The sequence below is a fragment of the Umbelopsis ramanniana genome, assembly GCF_025399195.1.
Source record: "Umbelopsis ramanniana AG unplaced genomic scaffold K450scaffold_51, whole genome shotgun sequence".
NCBI lineage: Eukaryota > Fungi > Mucoromycota > Umbelopsidomycetes > Umbelopsidales > Umbelopsidaceae > Umbelopsis > Umbelopsis ramanniana.
Genome location: NW_026252137.1, coordinates 15,408 through 39,110, shown reverse-complemented (window position 1 = coordinate 39,110; position 23,703 = coordinate 15,408). Strand labels below are relative to the sequence as shown.

At 44.3% G+C, this 23,703-nt stretch overlaps 10 protein-coding genes across 10 annotated transcripts; 8 read left to right on the top strand and 2 right to left on the bottom strand.

Annotated features, from left to right (window-relative positions):
* The first annotated feature begins 887 nt into the window (after nucleotides 1-887).
* On the top strand, nucleotides 888-2,588 carry K450DRAFT_252519 (uncharacterized protein). Its single transcript, XM_051590893.1, has 6 exons — nucleotides 888-1,115; nucleotides 1,180-1,446; nucleotides 1,505-1,694; nucleotides 1,759-1,966; nucleotides 2,040-2,438; nucleotides 2,526-2,588. Exons 1-5 carry the CDS (start codon nucleotides 1,027-1,029, stop codon nucleotides 2,360-2,362), a joined length of 1,077 nt encoding a protein of 358 aa, XP_051442302.1. The 5' UTR covers nucleotides 888-1,026; the 3' UTR covers nucleotides 2,363-2,438; nucleotides 2,526-2,588.
* A 1,660-nt stretch (nucleotides 2,589-4,248) lies between these two features.
* Nucleotides 4,249-5,402, bottom strand: K450DRAFT_273910 (uncharacterized protein; the record flags this gene model as incomplete). Its single annotated transcript, XM_051593098.1, has 3 exons — nucleotides 4,249-4,398; nucleotides 4,481-4,896; nucleotides 4,967-5,402. 3 exons carry the CDS (start codon nucleotides 5,400-5,402, stop codon nucleotides 4,249-4,251), a joined length of 1,002 nt encoding a protein of 333 aa, XP_051442301.1.
* A 900-nt stretch (nucleotides 5,403-6,302) lies between these two features.
* K450DRAFT_282687 (uncharacterized protein) lies at nucleotides 6,303-7,624 on the top strand. The gene is made up of 2 exons (XM_051593446.1): nucleotides 6,303-6,693; nucleotides 7,265-7,624. The coding sequence occupies exons 1-2, from the start codon at nucleotides 6,354-6,356 to the stop codon at nucleotides 7,516-7,518; spliced, it is 594 nt and encodes a 197-aa protein (XP_051442300.1). The 5' UTR covers nucleotides 6,303-6,353; the 3' UTR covers nucleotides 7,519-7,624.
* Nucleotides 7,625-8,794: 1,170 nt separating this feature from the next.
* On the top strand, nucleotides 8,795-10,840 carry K450DRAFT_252502 (uncharacterized protein). The gene is made up of 4 exons (XM_051590892.1): nucleotides 8,795-9,216; nucleotides 9,287-9,697; nucleotides 9,778-10,606; nucleotides 10,691-10,840. The coding sequence occupies exons 1-3, from the start codon at nucleotides 8,976-8,978 to the stop codon at nucleotides 10,440-10,442; spliced, it is 1,317 nt and encodes a 438-aa protein (XP_051442299.1). The 5' UTR covers nucleotides 8,795-8,975; the 3' UTR covers nucleotides 10,443-10,606; nucleotides 10,691-10,840.
* Nucleotides 10,632-11,279, bottom strand: K450DRAFT_252501 (uncharacterized protein). The gene is made up of 2 exons (XM_051590891.1): nucleotides 11,006-11,279; nucleotides 10,632-10,926 (listed from the first exon to the last, which is right to left on the bottom strand). The coding sequence occupies exons 1-2, from the start codon at nucleotides 11,156-11,158 to the stop codon at nucleotides 10,822-10,824; spliced, it is 258 nt and encodes an 85-aa protein (XP_051442298.1). The 5' UTR covers nucleotides 11,159-11,279; the 3' UTR covers nucleotides 10,632-10,821.
* An 856-nt stretch (nucleotides 11,280-12,135) lies between these two features.
* K450DRAFT_177988 (uncharacterized protein) lies at nucleotides 12,136-15,179 on the top strand (the record flags this gene model as incomplete). The annotated part of the gene is made up of 10 exons (XM_051584278.1): nucleotides 12,136-12,372; nucleotides 12,441-12,608; nucleotides 12,675-13,407; nucleotides 13,479-13,837; nucleotides 13,911-13,976; nucleotides 14,044-14,361; nucleotides 14,430-14,548; nucleotides 14,623-14,702; nucleotides 14,770-14,929; nucleotides 14,999-15,179. The coding sequence occupies 10 exons, from the start codon at nucleotides 12,136-12,138 to the stop codon at nucleotides 15,177-15,179; spliced, it is 2,421 nt and encodes an 806-aa protein (XP_051442297.1).
* Nucleotides 15,180-15,468: 289 nt separating this feature from the next.
* K450DRAFT_252481 (uncharacterized protein) lies at nucleotides 15,469-17,011 on the top strand. The gene is made up of 4 exons (XM_051590890.1): nucleotides 15,469-16,150; nucleotides 16,228-16,328; nucleotides 16,386-16,912; nucleotides 16,990-17,011. The coding sequence occupies exons 1-3, from the start codon at nucleotides 15,612-15,614 to the stop codon at nucleotides 16,805-16,807; spliced, it is 1,062 nt and encodes a 353-aa protein (XP_051442296.1). The 5' UTR covers nucleotides 15,469-15,611; the 3' UTR covers nucleotides 16,808-16,912; nucleotides 16,990-17,011.
* Nucleotides 16,841-19,882, top strand: K450DRAFT_252477 (uncharacterized protein). The gene is made up of 10 exons (XM_051590889.1): nucleotides 16,841-16,908; nucleotides 16,990-17,335; nucleotides 17,398-17,492; nucleotides 17,557-17,643; nucleotides 17,713-17,857; nucleotides 17,931-18,538; nucleotides 18,625-19,072; nucleotides 19,135-19,455; nucleotides 19,539-19,647; nucleotides 19,714-19,882. Exons 2-10 carry the CDS (start codon nucleotides 17,171-17,173, stop codon nucleotides 19,812-19,814), a joined length of 2,079 nt encoding a protein of 692 aa, XP_051442295.1. The 5' UTR covers nucleotides 16,841-16,908; nucleotides 16,990-17,170; the 3' UTR covers nucleotides 19,815-19,882.
* A 252-nt stretch (nucleotides 19,883-20,134) lies between these two features.
* K450DRAFT_252474 (uncharacterized protein) lies at nucleotides 20,135-22,583 on the top strand. The gene is made up of 3 exons (XM_051590888.1): nucleotides 20,135-20,925; nucleotides 20,988-21,549; nucleotides 21,626-22,583. The coding sequence occupies exons 1-3, from the start codon at nucleotides 20,169-20,171 to the stop codon at nucleotides 22,242-22,244; spliced, it is 1,938 nt and encodes a 645-aa protein (XP_051442294.1). The 5' UTR covers nucleotides 20,135-20,168; the 3' UTR covers nucleotides 22,245-22,583.
* A 469-nt stretch (nucleotides 22,584-23,052) lies between these two features.
* Nucleotides 23,053-23,631, top strand: K450DRAFT_282681 (uncharacterized protein; the record flags this gene model as incomplete). The annotated part of the gene is made up of 1 exon (XM_051593445.1): nucleotides 23,053-23,631. One exon carries the CDS (start codon nucleotides 23,053-23,055, stop codon nucleotides 23,629-23,631), a length of 579 nt encoding a protein of 192 aa, XP_051442293.1.
* Nucleotides 23,632-23,703: the final 72 nt, after the last annotated feature.

Sequence of the window (23,703 nt, the reverse complement as noted above, 5' to 3'; positions counted from 1 at the left end):
TCATTCTTCAGTATAGCGCTTGCACCGAAAAGCCCTATTTTCCCAAATCCAATTAACAGCCGTGACAACTTCCTAACATGTGGGGCGGCCATGAGCACCGCGTATCTAATTCGCTCAATGTTGATAACATGCCCCCCTCGTGGGGTTTTGTGAGCCCACTTCCCTCTTGATCTCGAATGAATGCAAAAGAAGTCTTGCAGAACAATGATGCCAACAAAATTTTTTTAAAATTCATAACCTAAGCTAAATCAAACTTTTTCATTACATCACTTCACTTTTGCATGGCCCATCCCCTCATTACAAATTGATGCATACCACCGGTACTTCATGAGTCCATGATATTTTTAGTCATGGATCGGCTGGGCATGCTATTCTATGGTATACCGAGAATTGCTCAGCCTGAGGCATATGTTTGCCCGTACTACATGCTCATACCGTTGGATAAGAAAATTTTTTTCTTCAAATGGAATTTTGCTGATCATAAGCTGGTTCATGTTTAGCTCAAAGCATGACCGATACTCACTTTGACCAATTGATACTTACTAGATTGGTACACAAATTTGATAAGCATCTTCCGCTACGATGTAGTTATTTTGTCATTCCACGGAGTTCCATTGCAGGGGTGCGCCCAATACACCGGAGATACGCTGGATAGAACCATATCCCAAAGGAGCGGTAGATGCTCTGCTCTTATCGGCGTCTCAGCTTTTTCTTTATCGAATTCTCAGATTGATTTTCCAGAAAAGCGCTTCCACAGACGATAAAGTTCACAATTAGGCGCACCCAGTGCTGTACATTGCATATTATAGTGTATTTTGATAACGCAATGGATGTTTAATTGATTATGTAAAATGGGTATTTCACTTTTCTCATATTCGCCGTGGTCTATGAATTTAAAAAAAAAAAAATGCGGTGCTGGGGAAATGCCAATTTCAATCTGTACTGCACGTGACTGATGCGTTTCTTGACCAGCGAGTTGACCGCGTTCATAACCAAAGAGAATATTCTTACCACCAGCCCTAAACGATGTCGAAGAGAGTAAAGATATCTCTCGAACCAGCTTCTGTGCGTGTTCCTGTGGACATTTCGGAAACTGGCGTTGAGATTTTCAAGGAGTAAGTTGTCGCCATTTTGAAAGATCCAACCGTAATTTGCCACTCATGCAACCTCGTACCTTAGGGAATCAACATTCCACAATAAGCTGATGGAGAATGCCAACCGGATTTGGTTTGAACGAGGCGAATGGAAGAACATTTCCGGAGAAAGTCTTGAGGAGAATGTATCACGAAAGCGATCTAGAAGTGGTACTGAATCGCCGAGCTTGCAGGATGCAGATCTGCAAGTGTCTCAACCTGAGAAACCAACTACGGTGGATGGTAAAGGCACTACGCAACTGCCGTTTCCTGATCCCCAAAAACTTCGAGAATCCGTTGTGGGGAAACTAAAGTGAGTTGGCATACTGTCTCTTCGGTATTGATGGTATATCTATTAACAATGCCGCCAGCCATGCAAAAAGCGAGATCGACGTCGCATTGGATGTTATAAATATGCTGTTATCGCAGCGTAAAACTTCCTCTGCTAAAGACTTGGTACTGCCGCCCAACACGCTGCAGGCGACTTATGTGTCTAGACCAAAACAAACCGCGAAACACGAAGCTGAAGCTTCAAAGCTAGCCTTGGGATCTAAGAGGAAGGTTAGTACTATGGACTATAGGCGCATCGATCCAATTACCATTACTCATTATACGCAATGCGCAGCAATTGAACGACGCTTCAAAGTTCTTGTTGGAAAAGGCCGCGTCCCTTGGTTCATCTGTCCAAGCTGAACAAGATTTCTGGGATGAAGCATTGGAGATGAGAAGAAAATGCTGGCTAATCCAGCCTGGCAGCGCATTTCAATCGTACCCGGGAACGGCGATGGCATCAGGCGAAAGGTCATTCTATGTTCAATATGGTTTTGGTGACGGTGAGTCAATGTCTCTATGATGAGTTCTGCTTTTTACACATTGGTGGCTAATGCCCTAGTGGAAAAAATTTAGTGGGTTCCAAATTCAGAGAGCCAACGTACGCTGAAATCACTAGAGCATACGATAAGTCGAGCGGCGATGAGCAGCAAGGTGCTGTTCAAATGTTGATTCCGCATACAGTTCGCCGACATGTTGTCGCTAGACTAGTGGAAAGTCATATCGCAGGATTGGATCTCAACTTTGACTATTCTGAAAAGCAGCTTTCAAACAAGGCAGCGGCTTCAAACATTGTTGACGAAGATTGTAAGTTGAACTTGGATGTGAGTGAAACCAGTGGGAGGGTACATTACTTATATATACTGTTATGTAGATCTTGTCTTCACCGACTCTTGTGAACAAAATGAAAGCTTGCTACAGCAGCAGCTTCAGCTAGCACAAACAACTGTTTTTGAATCAGAGCTGTTCCATGAGGTGAGTGCTACATGGATCAAAAAAACACTGCCATACCATGCCATACGTCTCTTATTCTTCTTTGATTCTAATCATATAACATTGCAGATTTTAAATGAAGCACGATCGTCTAATGTCGATGCAAAATTTATTGAAGACGGAGTGTCGGTTAACATTGATGTGCACAATGATCTCATTCTGCAACTGAAAAAGGACTCTGACATTGAGCGAAATCACCCAACAGATGAAGGAAAGATTACAAGGCTCTGTGATTATCGAAGAGTTGCTTCTGTGATCGTCAATATATCCATGCATCTACTACTTCTTCGACGGTATCGATACAATATCCTTGAAAGCAGACGAAAGCTGTTCCGACATCATACCTCCAGCAGTTCCGGCGCTCCAGCTACAACAGCAGCAGCACATTCACAGCTACCAGCTGCCAACCGCTTTTCTCGACCAGCTGGTACAGGCTCGAACGCCATGGATTCATCTTTGAATGCTGGTGCTCGACATATACCTCTCTTTTCGTTCTTGTCGTCTCAATGCAAATTATTGGCCCTTGTCAACCGGGTTCGACATGCCGTTTCTGACTGCATTGCTTCGTTGTGTGGTGAAGGAGGTCTGGATATCTCAGTTCACTACAATATGATTGATACTGCGGAACAGGTATCAGAGGGCGGCGCACATAAACTGGAACACGGTCCTCACAACCTGGCCATCAATCTCACTGTTACTGTAATTAAAGGGTAAGCGACCATGTCTACTATGGTAATGCGTTCAATGATATTCGCGAATACTCTTAAACTAATCTCGATTGAAAACGCTTTCGTTAGACAATGCTTACGGTACTCTTTACGATCACCTTGCTCGATCATTGCACAGCTTCCACAAACGTCTTTGACGCTGACTAGTCTGCAAGCGTTCACGGAATTGTTCAAACGACAACTTAATCTGCTTTGCCTTCAGATGATATGCGACGAAGCTAACCACCTCTTACAACACTCGGACTTCTATCCGGCGGATCGTAAAAATATACCCGAAAAACAGCTGTGGACAGTCGACGAGGTGGAAGAAAAGGTGAATGGCCTTTTGCTGTGTAAGGCTGCCGATGATAGTACAATCAAGGCAACAGACATATGGCGAAGAATGTGAGTAGCCCTCTCTCTGCGCATGACCAGTAATGAAAGAATCGGTTTTACTGATGCGCTATTTCTTCTAGTGTGATTGAACCTGAAGATGTGATTCTAAACGATGACAGTGGCAGCACGTCAACGAACAAGCAATTTACCTTCATAGCCCTTGGAATCAAAGATCTGCAACTTGAGCGTTTAGAGGAAACCTTAACAATGGGTCAGCCCCAGAGCTCTGTAGAAAGTGTCTTGGAATTCCGACCGAGAGCTCGAATGCTATTAAAGCAGTGGATGAAGGATGTACAAAAGCAGCTGACTTAACACACTTATTAGCGATTATCTCTATAGATTGTACATAGCGAATGCGTATAATAATTCTGATACTGCCATTCCATAAAGTAATGTCACTTTTTTTTTCCACAACCCGAATGTCATTAAAGGCATATGGACTATATGTTTTTCATAATTCTGATCTTAAAATTGTTGCAATTGCTGAGGATACAATAGCGGCAATTCGAAATATCCCAACATTGAGCATAAATGCTAAACGTCACACCACGAATAGCATATCCATTTATAAAATTGCAATTACTTAAAGAGATACTTGTGATTATAGATTGACAATGCAGATATTGTACACTATGTTTCCTCTACGATGATAAACCTAGCTGTAACCTGAACACATGTGCGTTACGAAATTATGCTCGGTTCTCCAGAATAGATAATAGATCTTGGTGAGCCTTTTCTGGATTTGTCATCATAATGTTATGACCACCACCTTCATAGACAAACAGCTTGGCGTGTGGAATGTACTGAAGCAAAGTCTGAGAATGTCTAAATGGAACCGTCTGTTTAAAGAGAGTAATTAGTGTTACACGGCGGGGCGCTCATCTTTAGTTATCGAGATAGCCCAAGGCATTTTGAACTTACGACGTCCGCATCTCCCCAGAGGGCATAGACGGGAATCTGGGATTGACCGACCTTCTTGTAACGATCATCCAATCCAATGAGAGGATAGTCCTTTGCAGTATTGATCAATGCACGGAAATAGCCACTATGTTTAGTGATCTGATCGGTCGCCATCAGGGCAATCTTGACAGCAAAGTCCTCGGCGTCCTTAGACTCAGCAGAGATGGTTCCTTTATGTGCAGCGGACCAGGATGAGAGAGCCTTAATGGCCAATGGCTGGAAGATAGGGCTTAACCACAGCTTGACCAACAAGGGATAGTCAAAGATCTTTGTGTAGACTGGGACATCCTTTTGCGACATCAAACCGGCGGGTCCAACCAGGATAAGTCTCTTCACCAAGTTAGGGCGGAAACTAGTGTAAGAAGTAGAAATGGCGCCTACATTGCCGTCGCGTTTTAGTTTCACCATTGCGTGTTACTCAATTCCTTAATACGCGACATTACTTACCACCAAGCGAAAGACCAACCACGTTGAATGTGGTGTCGCTCCATCCTACTTGTTGAATGAGGAATTCAAGTTGAGCCATGTAGAGGCCTTCATTGTAGACGGAGGCTGGTGCATCACTGTAACCTCGACCCCACAAGTCATATGTCAAGACGCGATATCCATCTTCGGCCAAGCTTTTGGAAATCTTTTCGAATATAGGACTGGGACAGCTGTATCCATGAACGAACACAATCTTCTCGCCATCCTCGGGCCCAAACAAGGCATATTGGACGAAGCCATGAGGAGTTTCGACGCTGGTGGAGTTTGGATAAAGCGATGTAGGATAATACGAGGAAGGATTGGCTCTCAAAGACGCCAAAGGCTTTTCTTTTCCACTAGAGGTGGCTAGCAAGAGACCGATAAGGACAACACCAGCAGCAGCGACCTTGCTCAACATGGTAGACAACTAAACAACACTCAGATAACGGGCTCATCCTTTTTGCTTGTTTTGATTTGAAGTCCGTTGACCTCCAAATCTCCTTTATGTCAGCCAATGTAAAGCTTAAATTCCCTCCCATTTGATAATCCATAAGCATAAATGAACCTTATAAAGCCATATCCAAAGCTACGGTACGGCGTTCGAACAATAGCCAGTACCAGCCTGCTTCATACGATGATCGCCCATACAAATTGCGGCTGGAAACTCTCGCTCCGATTTTCTGTGCAATATGGAACCGATGGGTCGGAATCATTGCTAGGGACGCTCTGGAAACCGCTCAATCACACCTCTTTATCCCCCCATGTTGTCGCCACCGGACGATAGTGGATAGTCCCAAAATGTTCAATTACAAACCATCCATATACAAAGTGCTATTCACCGTTGCGAGTTTGAGGCTGCCATATTTGAGAGCAAAGCTATGGCCTTGAGGTCAGGTGACTACTAGTCTGAGGGTGGCGACAGCAAGGACAGAGTCATCTACAACAGATGCCGCATGCTCATCAGCTCATGCCGACACGATTTTAGAGGAAGTGTTTGAGAATTTATGCAGTCTAACGTAAAAATGGTTGGCCCATCAATTTCCCGCGTAATCAAAAAATATAGCGCCACCCTGCGCACTGTCTGGAAAGTGTAGCTTATGCGTCATGCGACAAGGGTCTGTAATGGGGCCATTGCTTGAACACAGAGAAGTAGTCATCCAATAAAACCTTCTCCGTAGGCCCCAACAGCAACAAATACCTCTGTGCTCCATCCTTTCTGTAAATGGATTGCATCTTGTGATCGTGCTCCACCAATTTCAGCGTGGAGCGCCGAAAAATTTCGCCTGACCCCGAAAAATCGAATTCCCCAGCTTTTTCTTCTTTCTTCCACACCTCCTCCTCCACATAAAACTCACCGGCCTCTGCATTGATGTCCGTAGCGACAGAAGACGTCGTAGACAACGTCGCAAACCTACCTAAACATAAACCCACCTCACAACTCCATATTACATCATTACTTCACTCTCTTAATTCTCTCAAAAACTCGTTTAATCAAAAACCCAAAAACAACCCATGGCCCGGACGACGACGAGGCTCTACACAGTCAAACCGATCCGTCCATTTTGACCGGTCGCCAGAAGTACGCTATACATTCTCGAAAGAAGATTACGATCGAGGTGGCAATACACCCGATACCGATGATAGGCCTCCATCTCCTCAGTGGAAAACGAAACGACCTCCGTTGTTGGACGATACCGATGAAGATGACTGTAATATGAATTTGATATCTAATGCATCGACGAGCTCTCGCCGTCGTTCCTCCATTCATAGTTTTACGTAGTTGTACTTTGTACCCACTTGATACCCGTGAAAAAATTTTGTTGTGTGCTGCAAACCTTTTTTTTGTCTCTTTCCAGCCCAAAAAAAAAAGCAACAATCTTATCTAATCCACCTATGACCCACATTTAAATGAGAATTAAATTTTTTGAAAGCGCTCGCTGGCTAAGCGCGCTGTGGACACTTACGTTTGCATTGGTTTACGCTGCAAGGGGGATCATTGCCATTCATTACTCGATGGGTTTGCGTCGGAAGAGCCCTAACTGTTCACCCTTACTTTCATTCAGTCATGTGTTTTATAATTGCATACTCCCATAGCCTCGTTCTCCAGAAGGGATGGGCAATATTCCGTTTCGGTGGAGTCAGTGGGAAACAGAGTTTCACTTAAATTGTGAACCCACAGAGGTTTTGCTTTTGCCACGTCTTTCTCTTTTTCTCCACAATTGCATGAAATGCTTTCCATTACTAAGGCAAGAACTATCGCTTTACCCTCCTTCACTTTAGCCAGAAGGTCCATCGTATATCAAGTAGCCTCTCAGTTGGATCTGCCAATGCCGCATCTTCCTGCTGCCGTTTCCCCAGATATTCAAACTCATCTGGACTCCATTGAATCTCATATTCAAACCCTCAAAACCTCTTTGGATGCCCCGGATGTCACTATTGGCAGCTCTGCTATCCAAGTGCGTCGTCTCTTGCACTTGCTGGATTCAAGTGCGAACGAAATTAGGCAGCTGACTCACCATGGGAATAAGTCCTAATACTAGGAAAACCGGTATATAGTGAAACGGGTACCGTTTCCATCAGTTATATTGAAGATAGCAAGAACATTGTTTAAATAAATGAAGATGAAGTACCTGTCAAAATACATGTTTGCAGCATTGCTTAAGGCACATATTGTTTCCCATAAGGAGGAAGCCTTGGGTGAAAACCTCCTTTTGGTACTGGGGTCGTCTCACACTCGCTTACCCTTGGCTTGTTATAAAGTCACCTGACCTGGCTCCAGCAATGTCAACCATTTTTTTTTATGCCATTAGCCGCTCATGATGGCCAGTGCCTATGCCTAAATATATCAGAGCGAACAGGACTTTATAAAACGACAGATGTTCCTTGAATCTCTACTGAAACTGACTAATTCTTATCATGTATCCAACTCCACTGACTCTTATTCCATAATAATCGTACCCTTACTGGCTCACAAGATTACATACTACTCTCTGGTTCTATGGTTGCTCTGTTTTAAGACCTAGGTAAATTCTTTGACTCCTTCTATTGAACTGACAAGTATGTCAAAAATGACTCCTTATTTACACGTAGAAAGCAATTCAATGCTGGACGAGTGACTGCCGGTTGTTTCAATTCACCTTGCTCAGCAATGAGTTTGGCTCAGCAATAGCACGTGACTGGCAAAGCTAGAGGTTGAGATACAGTGAGCGTAAACAAGAAATTTCCCTTCAGTTCCTTTGCTCTACCCATTTCTCCCCTCCCATCTTTGTCCCATCCACCAAGGTATGTTATCTCAGCACATTTCAAGAAAACCATACTCTGCTCGATATCCGAATCTACTCGCACGCTCCTCGATCTCGTGGATGATCCTACCGGATTAGCTCCTCACGTAAACACGCGCGAAACATCATTGGATCAGTTAATCCACATGATCACGGACGATAGCCTGGATCATTACTCCATCTTTTGCACTCCCCATTCCACCTTTCTCCCTCTTTCGATGGCGGAATATTTTTTTTCTTTTCAAATCTCCCATGTCAACTTTGTGAGCAACAGGAGTTCATCGCTCCCAAAACTGACTAGTGATTCCTGTCGTTTGCTTGCTCACGATCATATCTGGAACGTCTGAAGGGTGCCGCATTTCTCTCTTTACACGCTTTTCAGCCCCCCTTTGTATCCATTCCCTTCACCCAAGTTGACGACCTTGATATATATGATCCGCCATCACATTTGCCCCCCATTCGTTGTTGTTCCTTTTCTATCGACTCATCCTTCACACAACAAACAACACATCGTGAGAGCGCGCGAGTAATGGATTTTTGCACCTTTTACAGCAAGGGAAGGCAGAAACGAGTGCAGTGTATATTTGATTGTACTTCAGTGGACGGTACCCCCCCCCCAGACGGTTGCGAACCTTATACTAAATGATACCCTTGCTATTATCCTCTTTTTATCCTGGGGGTTTTTTTTTCTCACCTCTCTCCAGTACAAAATGTCCGCAACTGACCACGCCGATGATTTGATCGATTACGAAGAAGAAGATGAGCAGACCATCCAGCAAGAAGTTGCTGCTTCCGCTGATGTCAGCGGTACTACCGGACAAGATGATGAAGACAAAAAGGACAAGAAAGGTTCCTATGTCGGTATTCACTCTACTGGTTTCCGAGATTTCTTGTTGAAGCCTGAGTTGCTCCGTTCCATTGTTGACTGCGGTTTCGAACATCCTTCAGAAGGTACGCAGCATTTTGCAAGATATCAAGCAATGGACCGTTTTATGTTGACATTCTTGCTTGCTTTTTCTAGTCCAACAGGAATGTATTCCTCAGTCTATCCTCGGTATGGATGTCCTCTGCCAGGCCAAATCTGGTATGGGTAAAACTGCCGTCTTTGTTCTTGCCACACTTCAGCAGATTGAGCCTGTCAACGGTGATGTCTCTGTCATTGTCCTTTGCCACACTCGTGAACTCGCTTTCCAGATCAAGAATGAATATAACCGTTTCTCAAAGTACCTTCCTGATGTCCGCACCGAAGTCTTCTACGGTGGTGTCAACATTAAGAAGGATATGGAGACCCTCAAGGATAAGGAGAAGTGCCCACATATTCTCGTTGGTACTCCCGGCCGTGTTTTGGCTCTCATCCGCGACAAGGTTCTCAAGCTCGGAAGTGTCAAGCACTTTGTTCTTGATGAATGCGATAAAATGTTAGAGCAACTTGGTAAGTGTCTAAAGGTTGAATACGTCCCATCCTGTTTTTGCCAAATCCAATTAACCCACTGGGCGTCCATTCTCTCATAGACATGCGTCGTGATGTCCAAGATATCTTTAGAGCTACCCCTCACCATAAGCAAGTCATGATGTTCTCCGCCACACTTGCCAAGGAGATGCGACCCGTTTGCAAGAAGTTCATGCAGAATCCATTGGAAATCTATGTTGATGACGAAGCTAAGCTTACCCTTCACGGTTTGCAACAATTCTACGTTAAGCTTTCAGAACGCGAAAAGAACCGAAAGTTGAACGACCTTTTGGACACTCTTGAATTCAACCAAGTCTGCATTTTCGTCAAGAGCGTTGCTCGCGCTGTTGCTTTGGATCGCATCTTGACCGACTGTAACTTCCCCAGTATCTGCATTCACTCTCAAATGAGCCAAGACGAACGTATTGCACGCTATAAGGCTTTCAAGGACTTTGAGAAGCGTATCATGGTCGCCACTGATATCTTTGGTCGTGGTATTGATATCGAACGTGTCAATATCGTCATCAACTATGATATGCCCGATGGTGCTGATACCTATCTTCATCGTGTTGGTCGTGCTGGTCGTTTCGGTACCAAGGGTCTTGCTGTCACTTTTGTCTCTGACGAAAAGGACGGTACCACCCTTAACGATGTTCAGAGCCGCTTCGAAATCAACATCACCGCATTGCCTGAAGACTTGGATATGACCGCTTACATGGCCTCGTAAATAAGCAAACCCCTTCGGTTTTTTCTTTTCGCCTTCCTTTTTATTCTGTTATATTTTCTTTCTCCTCGATTTTTTTTTGTTAAAATACTAAAAAAAAAAAATACAAACCGAAAGCCAACAAGACATGTTCCCATGTCACAGGCTCCTCTTACGGTCATTTTCTTGTATGCTCACTCTCCATTTGCTGATATCCTCAACGCTATCTTATAACTGGTTGGCTAACTTGCACGTTTCCCCGACCCGCGCAGCATAGCATAGTCAATAAAGCTTTCAACATCACGTCCCAACTAAATGCCTTTGGCTACATTTTTACAAGCTGTGTTTTATTATAGGTAACCTATGCGGACTTACTCCACAACAGTTGGATTATGTGGTGAACTTATTTGGCTCCCTTCTTGAGCTCTTCAATATCCTTCTTGAGCGACTCGGTGGCCTCGGTCTGCTTCTGGAGAGCATCACGGAGAGCCTTGATCTTCTCAGCATCCTAAGTGATAACAAAGTTCATCAGTAAGCACTTGCTTAACGCGCAAATATGATCACACTATGGAGGTTTTTCTACTTACGTGAAGACGAGCCCACTGGTTCTCGACAGCCTTCTCCTTGTCACTGATACCACCCTTGGAGGTAACGGTGGCACCTTCGGAGGGACCTCCAGAAGAAAGACGCTTGATCATTTGGGTGTTGGAAGAAATGCGGCGAATGGTAGTGCGGATCATAGTGTAGTGGTTAGAACAGTAAAGTGCAACGGAACGGTTTGGAGCCCTGCTTTTGAACAACTGTCCACGAAAAGAAACACGTCATATTTGATGCCGAGTTCCAGGTCCGCCCTGCATTCCCCGTTCCTTTCCAATATCGTATTTTTCTCTCGCAAACACTTATGGCTGTCAACGAGTGTGGAACCCATGATTATGCCTTTCTACAGCGGCTTCCTCCATTATGTGTATTGATCTCAGTGATGCTCAGCGTGTCTGTTCTTTCAATTTGACGTTGACCGCTCGGTTCATGCAATTTTGAACCGCAGCCCACTCCGAATCGTACAGTACGTCAGTGCTTTCTATCGTCGTTCGCTTTGTCAAGTTTTCAGTGCCGCCCATGTCCTTCGTATTCAAAGACAGCAGCATACCATGTCATATGCCATTAATTGAAACACAGGGAATGAAATTTATATGGGGCAGCACACGTCAAGGCAGGTTAACTGGATACTAACCTGGTGCATTGTCAGATTTCTTCGGATATCACATCCTATCTGACGAAGTAGCCTATGCTGTTCTACCAATGTAAGAATTCCTGCGAAGCTTATTGGTAGCATAAATGGCAGCTCAAGTGTATCACACTATTCTGAACAAGCAATGTATGCTTTACCTTACCATGCGGTCGTTACCGACCCCCAATGTCTATAGTGAACACATGGTCCAATATAAACATGACCCCGTACACAAAATGTAGATAGAGCAGCAATAGAAAGGTGGTAGCGCTGCAAAAGGCCGTGCTCTCATAGCTTTTGCAATGGCGGCTAACAGAATACTACAGCTGTCTTGTCTGGAGGGTAGTGTCTTTCATGGCGACGAGCGCCATAGTGAGGTTCGAGTGGCACCCGCCTGGGAGAAGAAGCATTCAAATTTGGCTGGCTGCACCCGCGTTTTTTTTTTTTTATTTCATTTCTGTGACCTGCCTTGACCATTGAATTCTCCCAATGGACAGCAGTATCTTCCCGCTGCCGGTCATAAGAGGCTTGACCGACCGACTATACGATAAACGAAAAGCTGCTGCGCTGGAGATTGAAAAGCTCGCTCGCGAAAATGCAAAGTCTTCAGAACGAATAACCCAAATCATAGACACTCTGGTGCAAGACTTCGTGTACTCCAACAACCCGAATGCCAGGAACGGAGGTCTTATCGGATTGGCCGCTACGGCTATAGCTCTAGGACCCGTAAGTGTGCCTTAGACCCATTTTGAAACTTGCAATGTCCGTGAATCTCAAACCAATCTGCATATTAGGCCGTCGTTGCATATCTAGATATCATTGTCGCTCCCGTCCTGTCCTGCTTCACCAACCAGGATCCCCGAGTCCGATATTACGCATGTGAGAGCATGTACAATATTGCAAAGGTTGCAAAGGGTGATATCCTGCGTTATTTCAACAGTGTGTTTGATGGCATGTGCAAGGTAAAGAAAGAAGAGGTTACACGTTATTTCTAATTGTGTCGTATGATTAACCTTTGACGATGACAGCTTGCCGCAGATACCGAAAGTTCTGTCAAAAGCGGTGCAGAGCTGCTGGACAGACTAGTCAAAGACATTGTGTCCGAGTTGTCGACCAAATCAGTTGCACCAGATCAATCTCCTTTGAATCCACCTGAAACAGATGAAGCCATTGAAGTGCCTGACTCACTACCACGAAACACCGCCTTCTCATTGCCCTTATTCATTCCTTTACTCAGTGAACGCATCTATGCGCAAAATTCGGCAGCTCGTCAGTTTTTAGTGTCGTGGATTTCGGTTTTAGACTCCATTCCCGACCTTGAGCTCGTCTCCTTTTTGCCAGAGTTCCTGGATGGCTTTTTGAACTTTCTGAATGATCCTAGTCAGGATGTGAAGGTTTCAACCAACGTCTTGCTTGCTGACTTCATGCGTGAGATTAAGGCCGCTGCCCATGCTGCATCGCAAGAGAAAGCCGACATGGCCAATCAAATCACTGAACCACAAAACACTGACCAAATCACACCTGGCGAGGAAAGAAAGCTTAATGACGACAGAGAATCAGACACTTCGGCTCTTGTGCCTACCACTAGTGACCGACAAATCGCCGACAACGACACCCTTCAAACCTCAGCGTCAGATAACTTTGAAGCTCCTATTTCTGAAAGCGAAGGCGTAGGAAAGGGAACCTACGTTCCTGGACAAGGCGTTATCGTAAAGTACGCCAATATTATCCAAATATTGATACCCCATTTATCTGACCAAGGTTTGTTATAAGCATCCATCTACTTCACATTTCTCTGTTTTTATTTCTGCCTGACTGATCAATTCATCAAGAGGAAGACATCCAAAACATTGCACTGCTATGGATCAACGAGTTTATCGGTATTGCTCCGGACATTGTCATGGAGTTTACGCCTCAAATCATCACCTCAGTGCTGCCCTTATTGGCTCATGAAGGCTTATCTATCAAAAACATGGCCATCGAAACCAACCGCAATTTACAAAAGCTTGTCTTGCAAAACCCATTCTCGAAAGCAAGAGTTGATGATCCCAGTTCGAATTCACAAGTGGATCCCTTTGACTACCAGAAAACAGTCAGCGAACTTCGACTACAGTTTTTGAATGAAAACGAGGAAACCAGAGTTGCCAGTCTGGAGTGGTTATTGATGCTGCATAAAAAGGCGCCTAGCAAGGTAAGGATGCACACAGAAGCAAATCAGTCCTGGCTATCCATTCCATTGACACATTCTTTTTGACATGCTGCAGATTCTTGCATCGGACGACGGCACCTTCCCAGCACTACTCAAAACTCTTTCTGATTCATCCGAAGAGGTAAGCAATCTCCCATTCTTTACATGATGCCGAGGTCTATTTCTCACTATCTTGGCATGCATCATAGGTGGTTAGAAGAGATTTGCAACTGCTAGCCCAGATATCCTTCCACTCGGATCATGAATACTTTCGAGGTTTTATGGTCAACCTACTATCCCTTTTCAGTACCGATCGACGACTACTGGAAACACGAGGAAGTCTAATTATTCGACAGTTATGTGTGAGCTTGGATGCTGAGAGGATTTATGGAACTTTGGCGGATATTCTCGAGAAGGACGAGGATTTGGAGTTTGCTAGTATCATGGTGCAAAACTTGAACATTATCTTAATTACCTCATCTGAACTGGCCGATTTGCGAAAGCGTCTCAAGAACCTTGAAACACGGGTACGTTGTTGCCTTACTACCTTTCAGGCCATGGTAGTGTAGGATACTAATGCTTCCGCATTCTATAGGATGGTCAACAGCTATTTACGGTTCTATATCGATCATGGTGTCATAGTGCTGTTGCAACATTTTCACTATGTCTACTAGCACAAGCATATGAGCACGCAGCCAATATGCTCCAAGTATTGTAAGTGTACTTTTTCACCTTGACCGATTTCTGTTTCCCAGCTAATTGCCTGTCTATGCTATCTCATACAACAGTGCGGAACTTGAAATATCTGTAAATATGCTGATACAAGTCGACAAACTAGTGCAGCTGTTAGAATCTCCTGTATTTACATGTAAGTTCACCAAGCCGGCTTTTTTTCTGATGGCATCACTCGTTCGTCTCACACACTCTTTCGATAGACTTGCGATTACAGCTGTTGGAGCCTGATAGATACCCATACCTGTTTAAATGCCTTTACGGTATTCTAATGCTCTTACCACAGTCCAGTGCATTCTCAACGCTTCGAAATAGACTCAGTAGTGTGTCTTCCTTGGGCTTCTTGAATGTTATGCCAAAGAGGTATACTTTGTTCGCCTATACTTTTTGCTGTCCATAATATTCAAACCTGACCAACGCCCTGATTTCCAGTATTCCTGAACCAGCCAAACGACAAGGTAGTAAATCAGTACCTGGTAAACAAGATGAACCTTCTATCAAGTTCCAAGACTTGCTATTCCACTTCAAGAATGTTCAAGCTCGTCATGAGAAGTTCAGGAGACAAGGTAAGTTACTTGATATGACTTGCTTCTCTATAAAGAACGAAGTCTGAGCAATTCTCCCTTCCAGTACTTCAAAACGTTGCTCGAGGAGCAGCTTCGCGCAACCGGCGAGGAAAGGAACGTATGCCGAAAGCTTCGTCTGGTGCACCACTCCCAACGGCATATACGGGCTCGTCTCAAGGTGGTCCAAGCATGACTTCGCTATTGAATCGAGTAGACGCAAGAGATCGAGCAAATGAAATTGGTAATGGACAGCGATCCTCACAAGAACGCTCAAGCAGTGCGACAAGATCTTCCAGTCCATCAGGTGGTAGGGTTGTAGGCAGAAGTAGACCACGTAAAGTATAGTAGTAGAAATTTTGGGGATATTTTGATGGAACGCAACAACAGACTTTTTTTTTTTTGGGCAATATCCCAGGACTGCATCTCCTCTACACCTTCTTTACCCTTGTTTACCCCAAGGTCGTGTAAAGCTAAAGACAATGTCTTACGGCTTGCAATATATACAACTTTTAAAGTCACCACCTAGTTGTGTTGCACTGAATAAGTCATTCAAAGTTGTACTGACCATTACCAACGATCTGACCGACGAAAAGTGTTACGACGAGATCACACTGGAATGCAAAGTGTACGATGGCAATGGGCAAGAATTCAATGGCCTTCGACTGAAAGACGGTGCGAACACTATAAATTACAACCCGTACAATGGAGGATTCTGCAGCTTTGAAGCGACACTGACTCAGTTGCCACCTTGTGGAACTGGCACCGCTCAACTTATGGCACACGCTGTCTCCACTCCACGGCCATCGTCCTCAGACAACGTTGATAGTCTCATGGCCATGATCGGATCCAATTCACTCATTATACCAGTGTGGACGACAAGCTTCCGTGTTGTAAAGAACACCAAAACGGCGCCAGATTCAGATAACCAGCATCAGTGCGAACGACGACTACAATTGTGTGCTAACCAGCAACTGCGAATATTAGAGGACAAAGAGGAGAGCATCGCACGGCATTTATGGTACAGTCTCTAAATATTTGCGAGTTTATCTGACATGCCTGCCCTGACACACTACTTTTTGGGGTGACCACCGATAGGGATAGTGGCGTGGCAATGTGTTGCTTTCTAGCGTCAGCTGCTAGTCCTTCCAACAACCCAACAATTCGCATCAACCATTCTTCCGTGGTCATTGAACTGGGTAAGTGGGGATGGTAACTCATGGAATTGTACGACCTGTATCTCACGTTAAGACCAGGCAGTGGTACGGGATTGGCGGGAATTTGCGCTGCTCTATTGTTCAAGCCGCGAAAAACCATTCTGACTGACCTCGATGATGCTCTCGAGCTATTACGATCCAATGCCCGTCTAAATTCGTCCAGTGCGCCAATTGAAATCCAGGAACTAGACTGGAACGAATGCGCTGCCGTACGAAGCTCCCTCCCTGAAAAGATCGATACCATCCTACTCAGCGATGTTTTATATAATCAAGAAAAGCACGATGTCTTATTAGAAGCCTTGGATCTGCTTGCCACTCCAAATACGCAAGTTCTACTGGCCGCGAAGGAGAGACATGTAGACGAACGGATCTTTTGGGAAAAGATACGGGGAAAATGGAAGGCCAAACTGTTATACCGTGTTCTCAGTAGCGAGATCTTTGAGCTGCAAAAGCTTCAATAGAGCCTAGAGAGTTATTGTAGGGCTGCTACCAAAAGTGTATGAAAAAAGCTGACTGTCATAATATGCTAGACGACAGTTAGTCAGGGAACAACATGTGTTTGGTTGGTATGAAGATATAAACCTGTTTGGCTGTTTAGATAGATTCAAGCCAATGTTCATTGATAAACTTTTTACACCCAAAGTGTTGCCATAGAAGCTGCACGGGTCATATTGGGGAAGCTCTTCGCTGTGTGACTTACTTATTTGATCACCAGTTGATTTTCTCATGCCCAACTTCAACTTTAATATCTGGAACTTATATTTTATTCTTCTTACCCCTTTACGCTTGCTTCTCAAAAGACACTATCCACTCTCTAATCAATAATGTCATCAGCAGCCAGCAGATTAGAAGCTATCAAGAACCAGGTCCTTTACAGCGGTCCTGCCACTGGAAAAGAGGATATTGCACGTGAAAGAGCCAACACTAGCTTCGACATCGATGCAATGAAGAACTTCTGGGCTGGTGGTGCTGAGGCATACGATACCCTGGTGAGTATGGTGCATACTGTAAGACGCGTTGACATCTACCTTTGGCTAACGATTTCCGTCAGCAAAAAGCCTATGCCATGATTAAAGATGACCCTGAAATGATCGTTCAGGCTCCACGAAACTTCCATGAACTGACTAGAGATGAACATCGAGAATTGTATGTAGCATTGTACCAACCATGATTGATCTAGTAGCTCTTTGCTAACTTATGCTGCGGGTAGTACTATGGGCCAGATTTACAGAACCATCCAGCTCACTCAGGATATCAAAGACCCCAAGATGCTCGACGCATTAAGAACGGCCATGATGTTAGTATCAACCTGCTATGGCATAGAGTCGTCAAACGAATAACGCTAATATCCTTCTTCCCTTGAAAGACAATACTCTGAGAGTTTCTCCATGCGTTTCTATGTGCACGAATTTTTGTTTAAGGGTGCATTGAACATGTTTGGCACCGACGAACAGAAGGCTGAATGGCTCCCCAAAATTGAGAAATGCCAGGTACTCGGCTGCTTTGCTATGGTAAGTTTGAAATGGTGTGATGGCATGGGGTTGGTGAAAATTGGGGCTAACATGCGGTTAATGAACGTAATAGACTGAGCTTGGACATAGTTCGTTTCTGAGAGGTTTGGAAACTCGGGCAACTTTCGATGTGGAGAGAGACGAATTCGTCATTGAGTCTCCGACTGTTACGTCCACAAAATGGTGGATTGGTATGGCCGCCCATACTGCCACTCACACAGTTGCGCTCTGCCAAACTTATATACATGGCAAAAATCATGGCATTAACTGGTTTATTGTTCCCCTTCATGACCGTGTGAATGGTGACTTAGTTCCTGGCGTCGTCACTGGTGACATTGGCGCAAAGTACGGTCGCGCAGGTCTGGATAATGGCTGGATTCAATTCAGAGGTGTCAGAGTCCCACGTACCAACATCCTAGGCAAATGGGTATCCGTCACTCGCGACGGTACTTTTAATCCTGCTCCCAATCCTGCTGTCATGTATGGTACGTTGATTCCAGAACGCCTCAGTATTACCACGGGCTGTCGTATCATGATGGGTCAAGCTCTATTGATTGCTTCCCGATACGGTGTGGTGAGACGACAAGGAGCCAAAAATCAGCAGATTATGGACTATCAGAGCCATTGTGTCAATTTGATGCCAGGCATTGCTTTCCAATACGTCCTGCGCTTGACCGAACAGTATGTTTACCGATTAATTTCATGTATATTCCGAATCAGGAAAGTTGATCGAAATTTGACTAACCAACCACGTGCAAATTTGGCAGAGTGTTCCAAGATCAATTCCAAAACCTGACTTCCAACGGAAAGATGGACCCCAAGACATATCTTGAAAACGTTGGTGATATGCATGCTGTATCAGCAAGCATCAAGGCAGCTTGCACCTGGTTCGGTAGCGACGTACTTGAGAGCTGCCGTAGGGCTTGCGGTGGACATGCCTATTCAGCTTACAATTCAATCGGTGGAATTATCCAAGATTGGGGTGTGGTGACAACTGGCGCTGGTGACAATGTCGTTCTGCTGCAACAGACTGGAAAGTACATGCTGTACGGTTTCAAGGAAGTAGTTGAAGGTCGCACCGCACGTGGAAGTATCGACTTCCTCAACAACTACTCAGAATGGTTAGCTCAAGATACTTGCAAAGTGGACGATGAACGGGACTGGCTCCATCCTTCCGTGGCAGCTGATGTTCTCACATGGATCATTGTTAAACAGGTAACAAAAGAACGATAGAAAAGTCATCCCTATGGTGTAGTATCATTAACGCATGTTGACAGTTGGAAGTCGTCGCCACCACCATTGCTGGATCTCAAGACAGCTTCCAAGAAGCTTTCAATCAAAATATGTTGCACATCGTTCGCATTGCCGAAGTCCAATGCTTCACTCATCTTCTTAAAACATTTATTACTGCTATTGATGATCTTGAAAAGCAGCAAAAAGGCGCTAGCAACAAATTTGAGCATGCAGATATCCCTACTTTGAAAAAGTTAGCCTCCCTTTGGGGTCTTCATGTGCTCTTCAAGTATATGGATTTTGCCACCATGGAAGGTTATTTGACAGCGTCTCAAGCTCGTGCTATCCAGTCCCAATACTATAAGGTAAGCCCCTTAGTTGTAACCAGGATTTCCAAGCTAAAAACTCGATCCGCTCGCTCAACGAATGTTTGGTTTACCTTAAACAGATTTGTATGGAATTACGCAAAGACGTTATTGGCCTCACTGATGCATGGGGCGTTCCAGACTTTATTCATAAAGCTCCCATTGGTAAATATGACGGCGATATCTATCCAGGTAAAAAAATTTAGGCATGTCTGTCTCCAGTCTTGGCGCTCAGTCCGACTAACCTCTTACATTCAGAATACTTGAAAACTCTTGTCGATGCTCCTGGCTGCTTCGGGCCTCCTCCATACCATTCCAAGTACATCAAACCCCTCACTGATCCTTCTTTGAACAAATAAAGAAAGACGGAACATGGCCGATTGACGGACCTTCTAAACGTCTTGTAACTTATAATCCTACAATACAATCAACAGTGTGATTCCTTACAGCAGACTCAGCCTATGTGCTCTATGTTTTGTCTTCATTAGTGTTATTTCATTTTTTTTTGCTGCCATCTTTGAGCAAATGAAAGCGAAAAATTTGCCTAAAGCGTCCCACTTCTGTCAGCATTATGTCACATCCATAAAAAATAGCAATTGTCATTGATAAACTCCGACAAGCACACTGATATCATTATTTCTTGATCCGAGACTTTTTCTCTTCTTCTCTTTGCTTTGAAAGAACATTATTCCCTCTTCCCTACTGAACTTTAAATGACAGAAACCGTCAGCTCTCCTAGAGAGAATGGAAATGATATTCATACCAAAGATCATGTTACAATGCCAAACGGAGACGTCAAGCTGGATGAGATGAACGAGAAGAATAAGCAGCAGTACAACCAGAAAAAGTCGAAGACGCTGAACAGAGAGAGCTCCTATGGCGAAATCCACGAGCAAGGCCCTGAAGCCTTTTTTGAGGCCGACAACAATGCCAATGAGAACCCTGCGCCCATTCCCCATTTACAGCAGGTGCCACGGGGTGACAGCTATGACGAGTCGCAAGAGAAATTAGACCACGGCTACGTTGGAAAGTCATGGCGTGCTGATAGCCGACCAGGATACAGCAACAAAATATATACATCCGTCATGCTGGAAGACAGCGAACACGAAGGTCGTCCCAGCGTCTACCTGTTTATCTTCGTCAACCCTCTCAGTGGTGATCAGAAGGGCCAAGAACTTACCCGAATGGCCATTCAGAGTTTCCGCTTGAAGCAAGCTCCCGAAGTTCAAGTTCAAATTTACAACATCTTGGATGACAAAGATCGTGAACTTGGATTTGAAATGCTCAAGCTCGTTGAAGGCATGGCCGAACGAGACGAACTAATGCCTGTTCCTGAGAACTCGAAAATCGGTACAACTGCTCGAAGAAGACAAATTCATGTTTGGAGTGCTGGAGGTGACGGAACCGTCATGAGTGTCTTTGAAGAACTTGTCTCCCATAAAGTCAATCTCGATATTGTTTATTTTTCATGTAAGCAGCTGATCCTTGTCAAGTTTTGATGGCTGGCAATGTGTTCTAACCTCACCCTTCAGGTATACCCTTCGGCACTGGAAACGATTTTTCACAAGTTTTAGGATGGGGCCGAACTATTCCCAACAAAGATATTCTTGGAACCTATTTGAACCACTTGGTGGATCTATCTCTTCAACGTCTTCAAGGTGAGGCGGCCAGACTTGATATCTGGGAACTGGAGATTTCTACGCACGATACTGGTTACGCCCGCAAGGCAGGCAAGAAGCATCGCGACGATAATTCCAAGATCGTCACCAGAAAAATGTGTAACTACATGAGCATTGGCGTTCAAGGCTACGTAGGCAGTGGCTTCGAAAATCAACGAACAGGAACACGAGAGTTCAATGTTCTCGTCTACGCATATGAGAGCGCAAAATGGATGCGCCGAGGATTCCCACCTGTCACTAAGATGATAGAAGGCATGACTCAAGGTGGCAAGAAGGTCTTGCGATGCCGTAACCCTAATAAAAAGGGAGTTCACAAAGCTGCTGTAGAAGACGAACCTGAACAGGAAGATGAAAATGTGCCAGTCATGACGAAGCACCCCATCGACTTTGTTATCCAGAATATCCCTCATATTTGGTAAGTAGTTATTCTTGGACTACGTATGCCTATTTTTTTTCCTCTCTTTTTTAACAGCTACTCTGTTTTGCTATAGGGGAAGAGAAGTTGATCTGTGGGGAAATGCTGTGTCTGGTTTGGAGGTAGTCGACAACCGTACGGGTCCTACTGACCCCTCCCTTTGGTCTCCTCAGCGTGCGAATGACGGAAAGATGGAGGTCTTGGTCCTCAACAGCATGTATTCTTACCTTAAAAAACTCGCCAATTTCCAGGACCATGTTTCACGTGTTGGCCAATTCGCCTCTCCTTTCCAAATCGATTTTAGAGAACCAGATCTTACTTATAAGAGCAAATGGTGGAGACGCAAGAAGGACAAGACGGACTATAAGGATCCTTCCGTTATTTGCATCATGTGCGATGGTGAATTTTATGAAGTCAAACACCCAAAATCTATCAAGTTCAGAAGATTTGCTCAGATCACCACCTTAGGAAATGCTGAAGGAAACTCACGCCTTGTTCGGGACGAAAAAGAGGCTAAAGAGAACAACACTGGTGAAGAAGTAGACAGAGCACAGCAAGATGTTAATGATTATGTCCAACCCAGCGAAGAACGAGTAGAACGTCAACCCGAATTGAACGGACCAGACCCTTCCCAAACTAATGAAGAAGTCGATAACACACCGGCTAAACCCGTCGCAAAAGAAGGCCCCCTTTAAGAGCATTATAAATGCTCGCCAAAATTGATATATATATATTTTTTCTTTTGTGTTTTGTTTGGTTGGTTATTATTCAATGTTCTTCTACCTTTAGTTTTGGCCGCTCTTTGTCATAACTCGCCATGGGCAATCGTATATCCCACTTTCTTTTACATTTATATAATCTACTTTTTTTGTAATTTCATGACCAGCGAATACATTTTGTAGAGTGGAGATTGGTCTTGATATCCACAGGTATTAAATAAATCGTGTACAACTTACCCGTAAGTGAATATAATAGCTATTGGCAAGGATTCCATGGTAAACTCGATATACAAGACAAAAGATTTCCCGTCTGTCTACACCAAACTGACTTTGCTCCAAGATGCGAAGAATTGAAAATACCGCTTTGTAAGTTTGTGCTGCTTTATTTACAATCGCAAAAATTGCTTTGGGAACAATATTTAAAAGTTAGGCATAGTACAAACAGGGTATTCCAGCTCGTAGCTTGAAATAATAATACTTTACTGATTTTTTGAATTTGGACAGAGACCATAATCCACTGTCAAAATCTTCAACATTCCAGTCACATAAAAGGCATGATATCGAAACTCACACTTGTAACCTGCCAAATTACGGTCATGCTTACCGTGCCCGATAACAAACTTCTCGTATCCAGCCCTTGATCCATCATATTAAAGGATCTGTTGTTATTTGTTTGCTCCATGTTAAAATTTACAGTATCATTCTTGTGAGTTATATAACGGTGTTCTCACAAAGTCTCAAGCGCAAGATCTTCTTCCTTTTACCAATACACGGCTTTGATTCAATGGTTGCTCTCTCCGCTCTGCCAACTATTGCTGTGATAACTGCAATCGTAACCACAGTTTCTGTCTCTTTGATAACTCTGGGGACCGTCGTATTTATATACCGCCGCAAACGTACCCAATCTCTCATTCCTGAGACATCGATGGTTAAAACTGAGCTTAGTGCTCTAGGACTTGAAGAAGGCGTGATATCCCCCATGAGTGAACCAGAAAGTATGGTTCACGCCACGTTCCCAGATGAAAAGAAGGAAACTCAGGTGGCGGAACAAGAAGTATCCCAAGTTTCGAGCGACGATGAAGGAGAGGAAACCAAAGAGGAAAATAGTGATAACGAATTTGAGTTTAAGCGGACATCTTCCCAGGACTCTGCATGCTTTACCGACCCTATATGTCGATCGTGCTTCAACGACACTTACAACAGCACTGAGTCAGATGATATGGATGAAGAAGACATTGTGACCACGGCCTGTGTTCATGGGCTCAAGAGGGATTGGACAAGAATAGAGGTTGTTCTACCAGAGGTCTATACCAGCAGCCAAGAATCAATCTTAGATGCAGTGGTCTCCGCTTCTACAGCTTAAAAACTCGTTTTTGATTTATCGTCACTCATTTCCCAGCATGTATCATTATCCCCCCCCCCCCCATTCTGAACG

Excerpts from the sequence above, each read along its gene's own strand:
- K450DRAFT_252501 (XM_051590891.1), bottom strand. The coding sequence starts at position 11,158 with ATGATCCGCACTACCATTCGCCGCATTTCTTCCAACACCCAAATGATC. Across the intron at positions 10,927-11,005 it reads ACCAGTGGGCTCGTCTTCAC|GATGCTGAGAAGATCAAGGC; the intron begins GTAAGTAGAAAA and ends GTTATCACTTAG.
- K450DRAFT_252477 (XM_051590889.1), top strand. The coding sequence starts at position 17,171 with ATGTCATCAGCAGCCAGCAGATTAGAAGCTATCAAGAACCAGGTCCTT. Across the intron at positions 19,456-19,538 it reads TCCAGTCCCAATACTATAAG|ATTTGTATGGAATTACGCAA; the intron begins GTAAGCCCCTTA and ends TACCTTAAACAG. Across the intron at positions 19,648-19,713 it reads TGACGGCGATATCTATCCAG|AATACTTGAAAACTCTTGTC; the intron begins GTAAAAAAATTT and ends TCTTACATTCAG.
- K450DRAFT_282687 (XM_051593446.1), top strand. The coding sequence starts at position 6,354 with ATGTCCGTAGCGACAGAAGACGTCGTAGACAACGTCGCAAACCTACCT. Across the intron at positions 6,694-7,264 it reads CGATACCGATGAAGATGACT|CCAGAAGGTCCATCGTATAT; the intron begins GTAATATGAATT and ends CCTTCACTTTAG.
- K450DRAFT_252502 (XM_051590892.1), top strand. The coding sequence starts at position 8,976 with ATGTCCGCAACTGACCACGCCGATGATTTGATCGATTACGAAGAAGAA. Across the intron at positions 9,217-9,286 it reads TTTCGAACATCCTTCAGAAG|TCCAACAGGAATGTATTCCT; the intron begins GTACGCAGCATT and ends TGCTTTTTCTAG. Across the intron at positions 9,698-9,777 it reads TAAAATGTTAGAGCAACTTG|ACATGCGTCGTGATGTCCAA; the intron begins GTAAGTGTCTAA and ends ATTCTCTCATAG.
- K450DRAFT_252519 (XM_051590893.1), top strand. The coding sequence starts at position 1,027 with ATGTCGAAGAGAGTAAAGATATCTCTCGAACCAGCTTCTGTGCGTGTT. Across the intron at positions 1,116-1,179 it reads GGCGTTGAGATTTTCAAGGA|GGAATCAACATTCCACAATA; the intron begins GTAAGTTGTCGC and ends CTCGTACCTTAG. Across the intron at positions 1,447-1,504 it reads TCCGTTGTGGGGAAACTAAA|CCATGCAAAAAGCGAGATCG; the intron begins GTGAGTTGGCAT and ends CAATGCCGCCAG.
- K450DRAFT_252474 (XM_051590888.1), top strand. The coding sequence starts at position 20,169 with ATGACAGAAACCGTCAGCTCTCCTAGAGAGAATGGAAATGATATTCAT. Across the intron at positions 20,926-20,987 it reads CGATATTGTTTATTTTTCAT|GTATACCCTTCGGCACTGGA; the intron begins GTAAGCAGCTGA and ends CTCACCCTTCAG. Across the intron at positions 21,550-21,625 it reads CAGAATATCCCTCATATTTG|GGGAAGAGAAGTTGATCTGT; the intron begins GTAAGTAGTTAT and ends GTTTTGCTATAG.
- K450DRAFT_252481 (XM_051590890.1), top strand. The coding sequence starts at position 15,612 with ATGTCTTACGGCTTGCAATATATACAACTTTTAAAGTCACCACCTAGT. Across the intron at positions 16,151-16,227 it reads AGCATCGCACGGCATTTATG|GGATAGTGGCGTGGCAATGT; the intron begins GTACAGTCTCTA and ends GACCACCGATAG. Across the intron at positions 16,329-16,385 it reads TTCCGTGGTCATTGAACTGG|GCAGTGGTACGGGATTGGCG; the intron begins GTAAGTGGGGAT and ends CGTTAAGACCAG.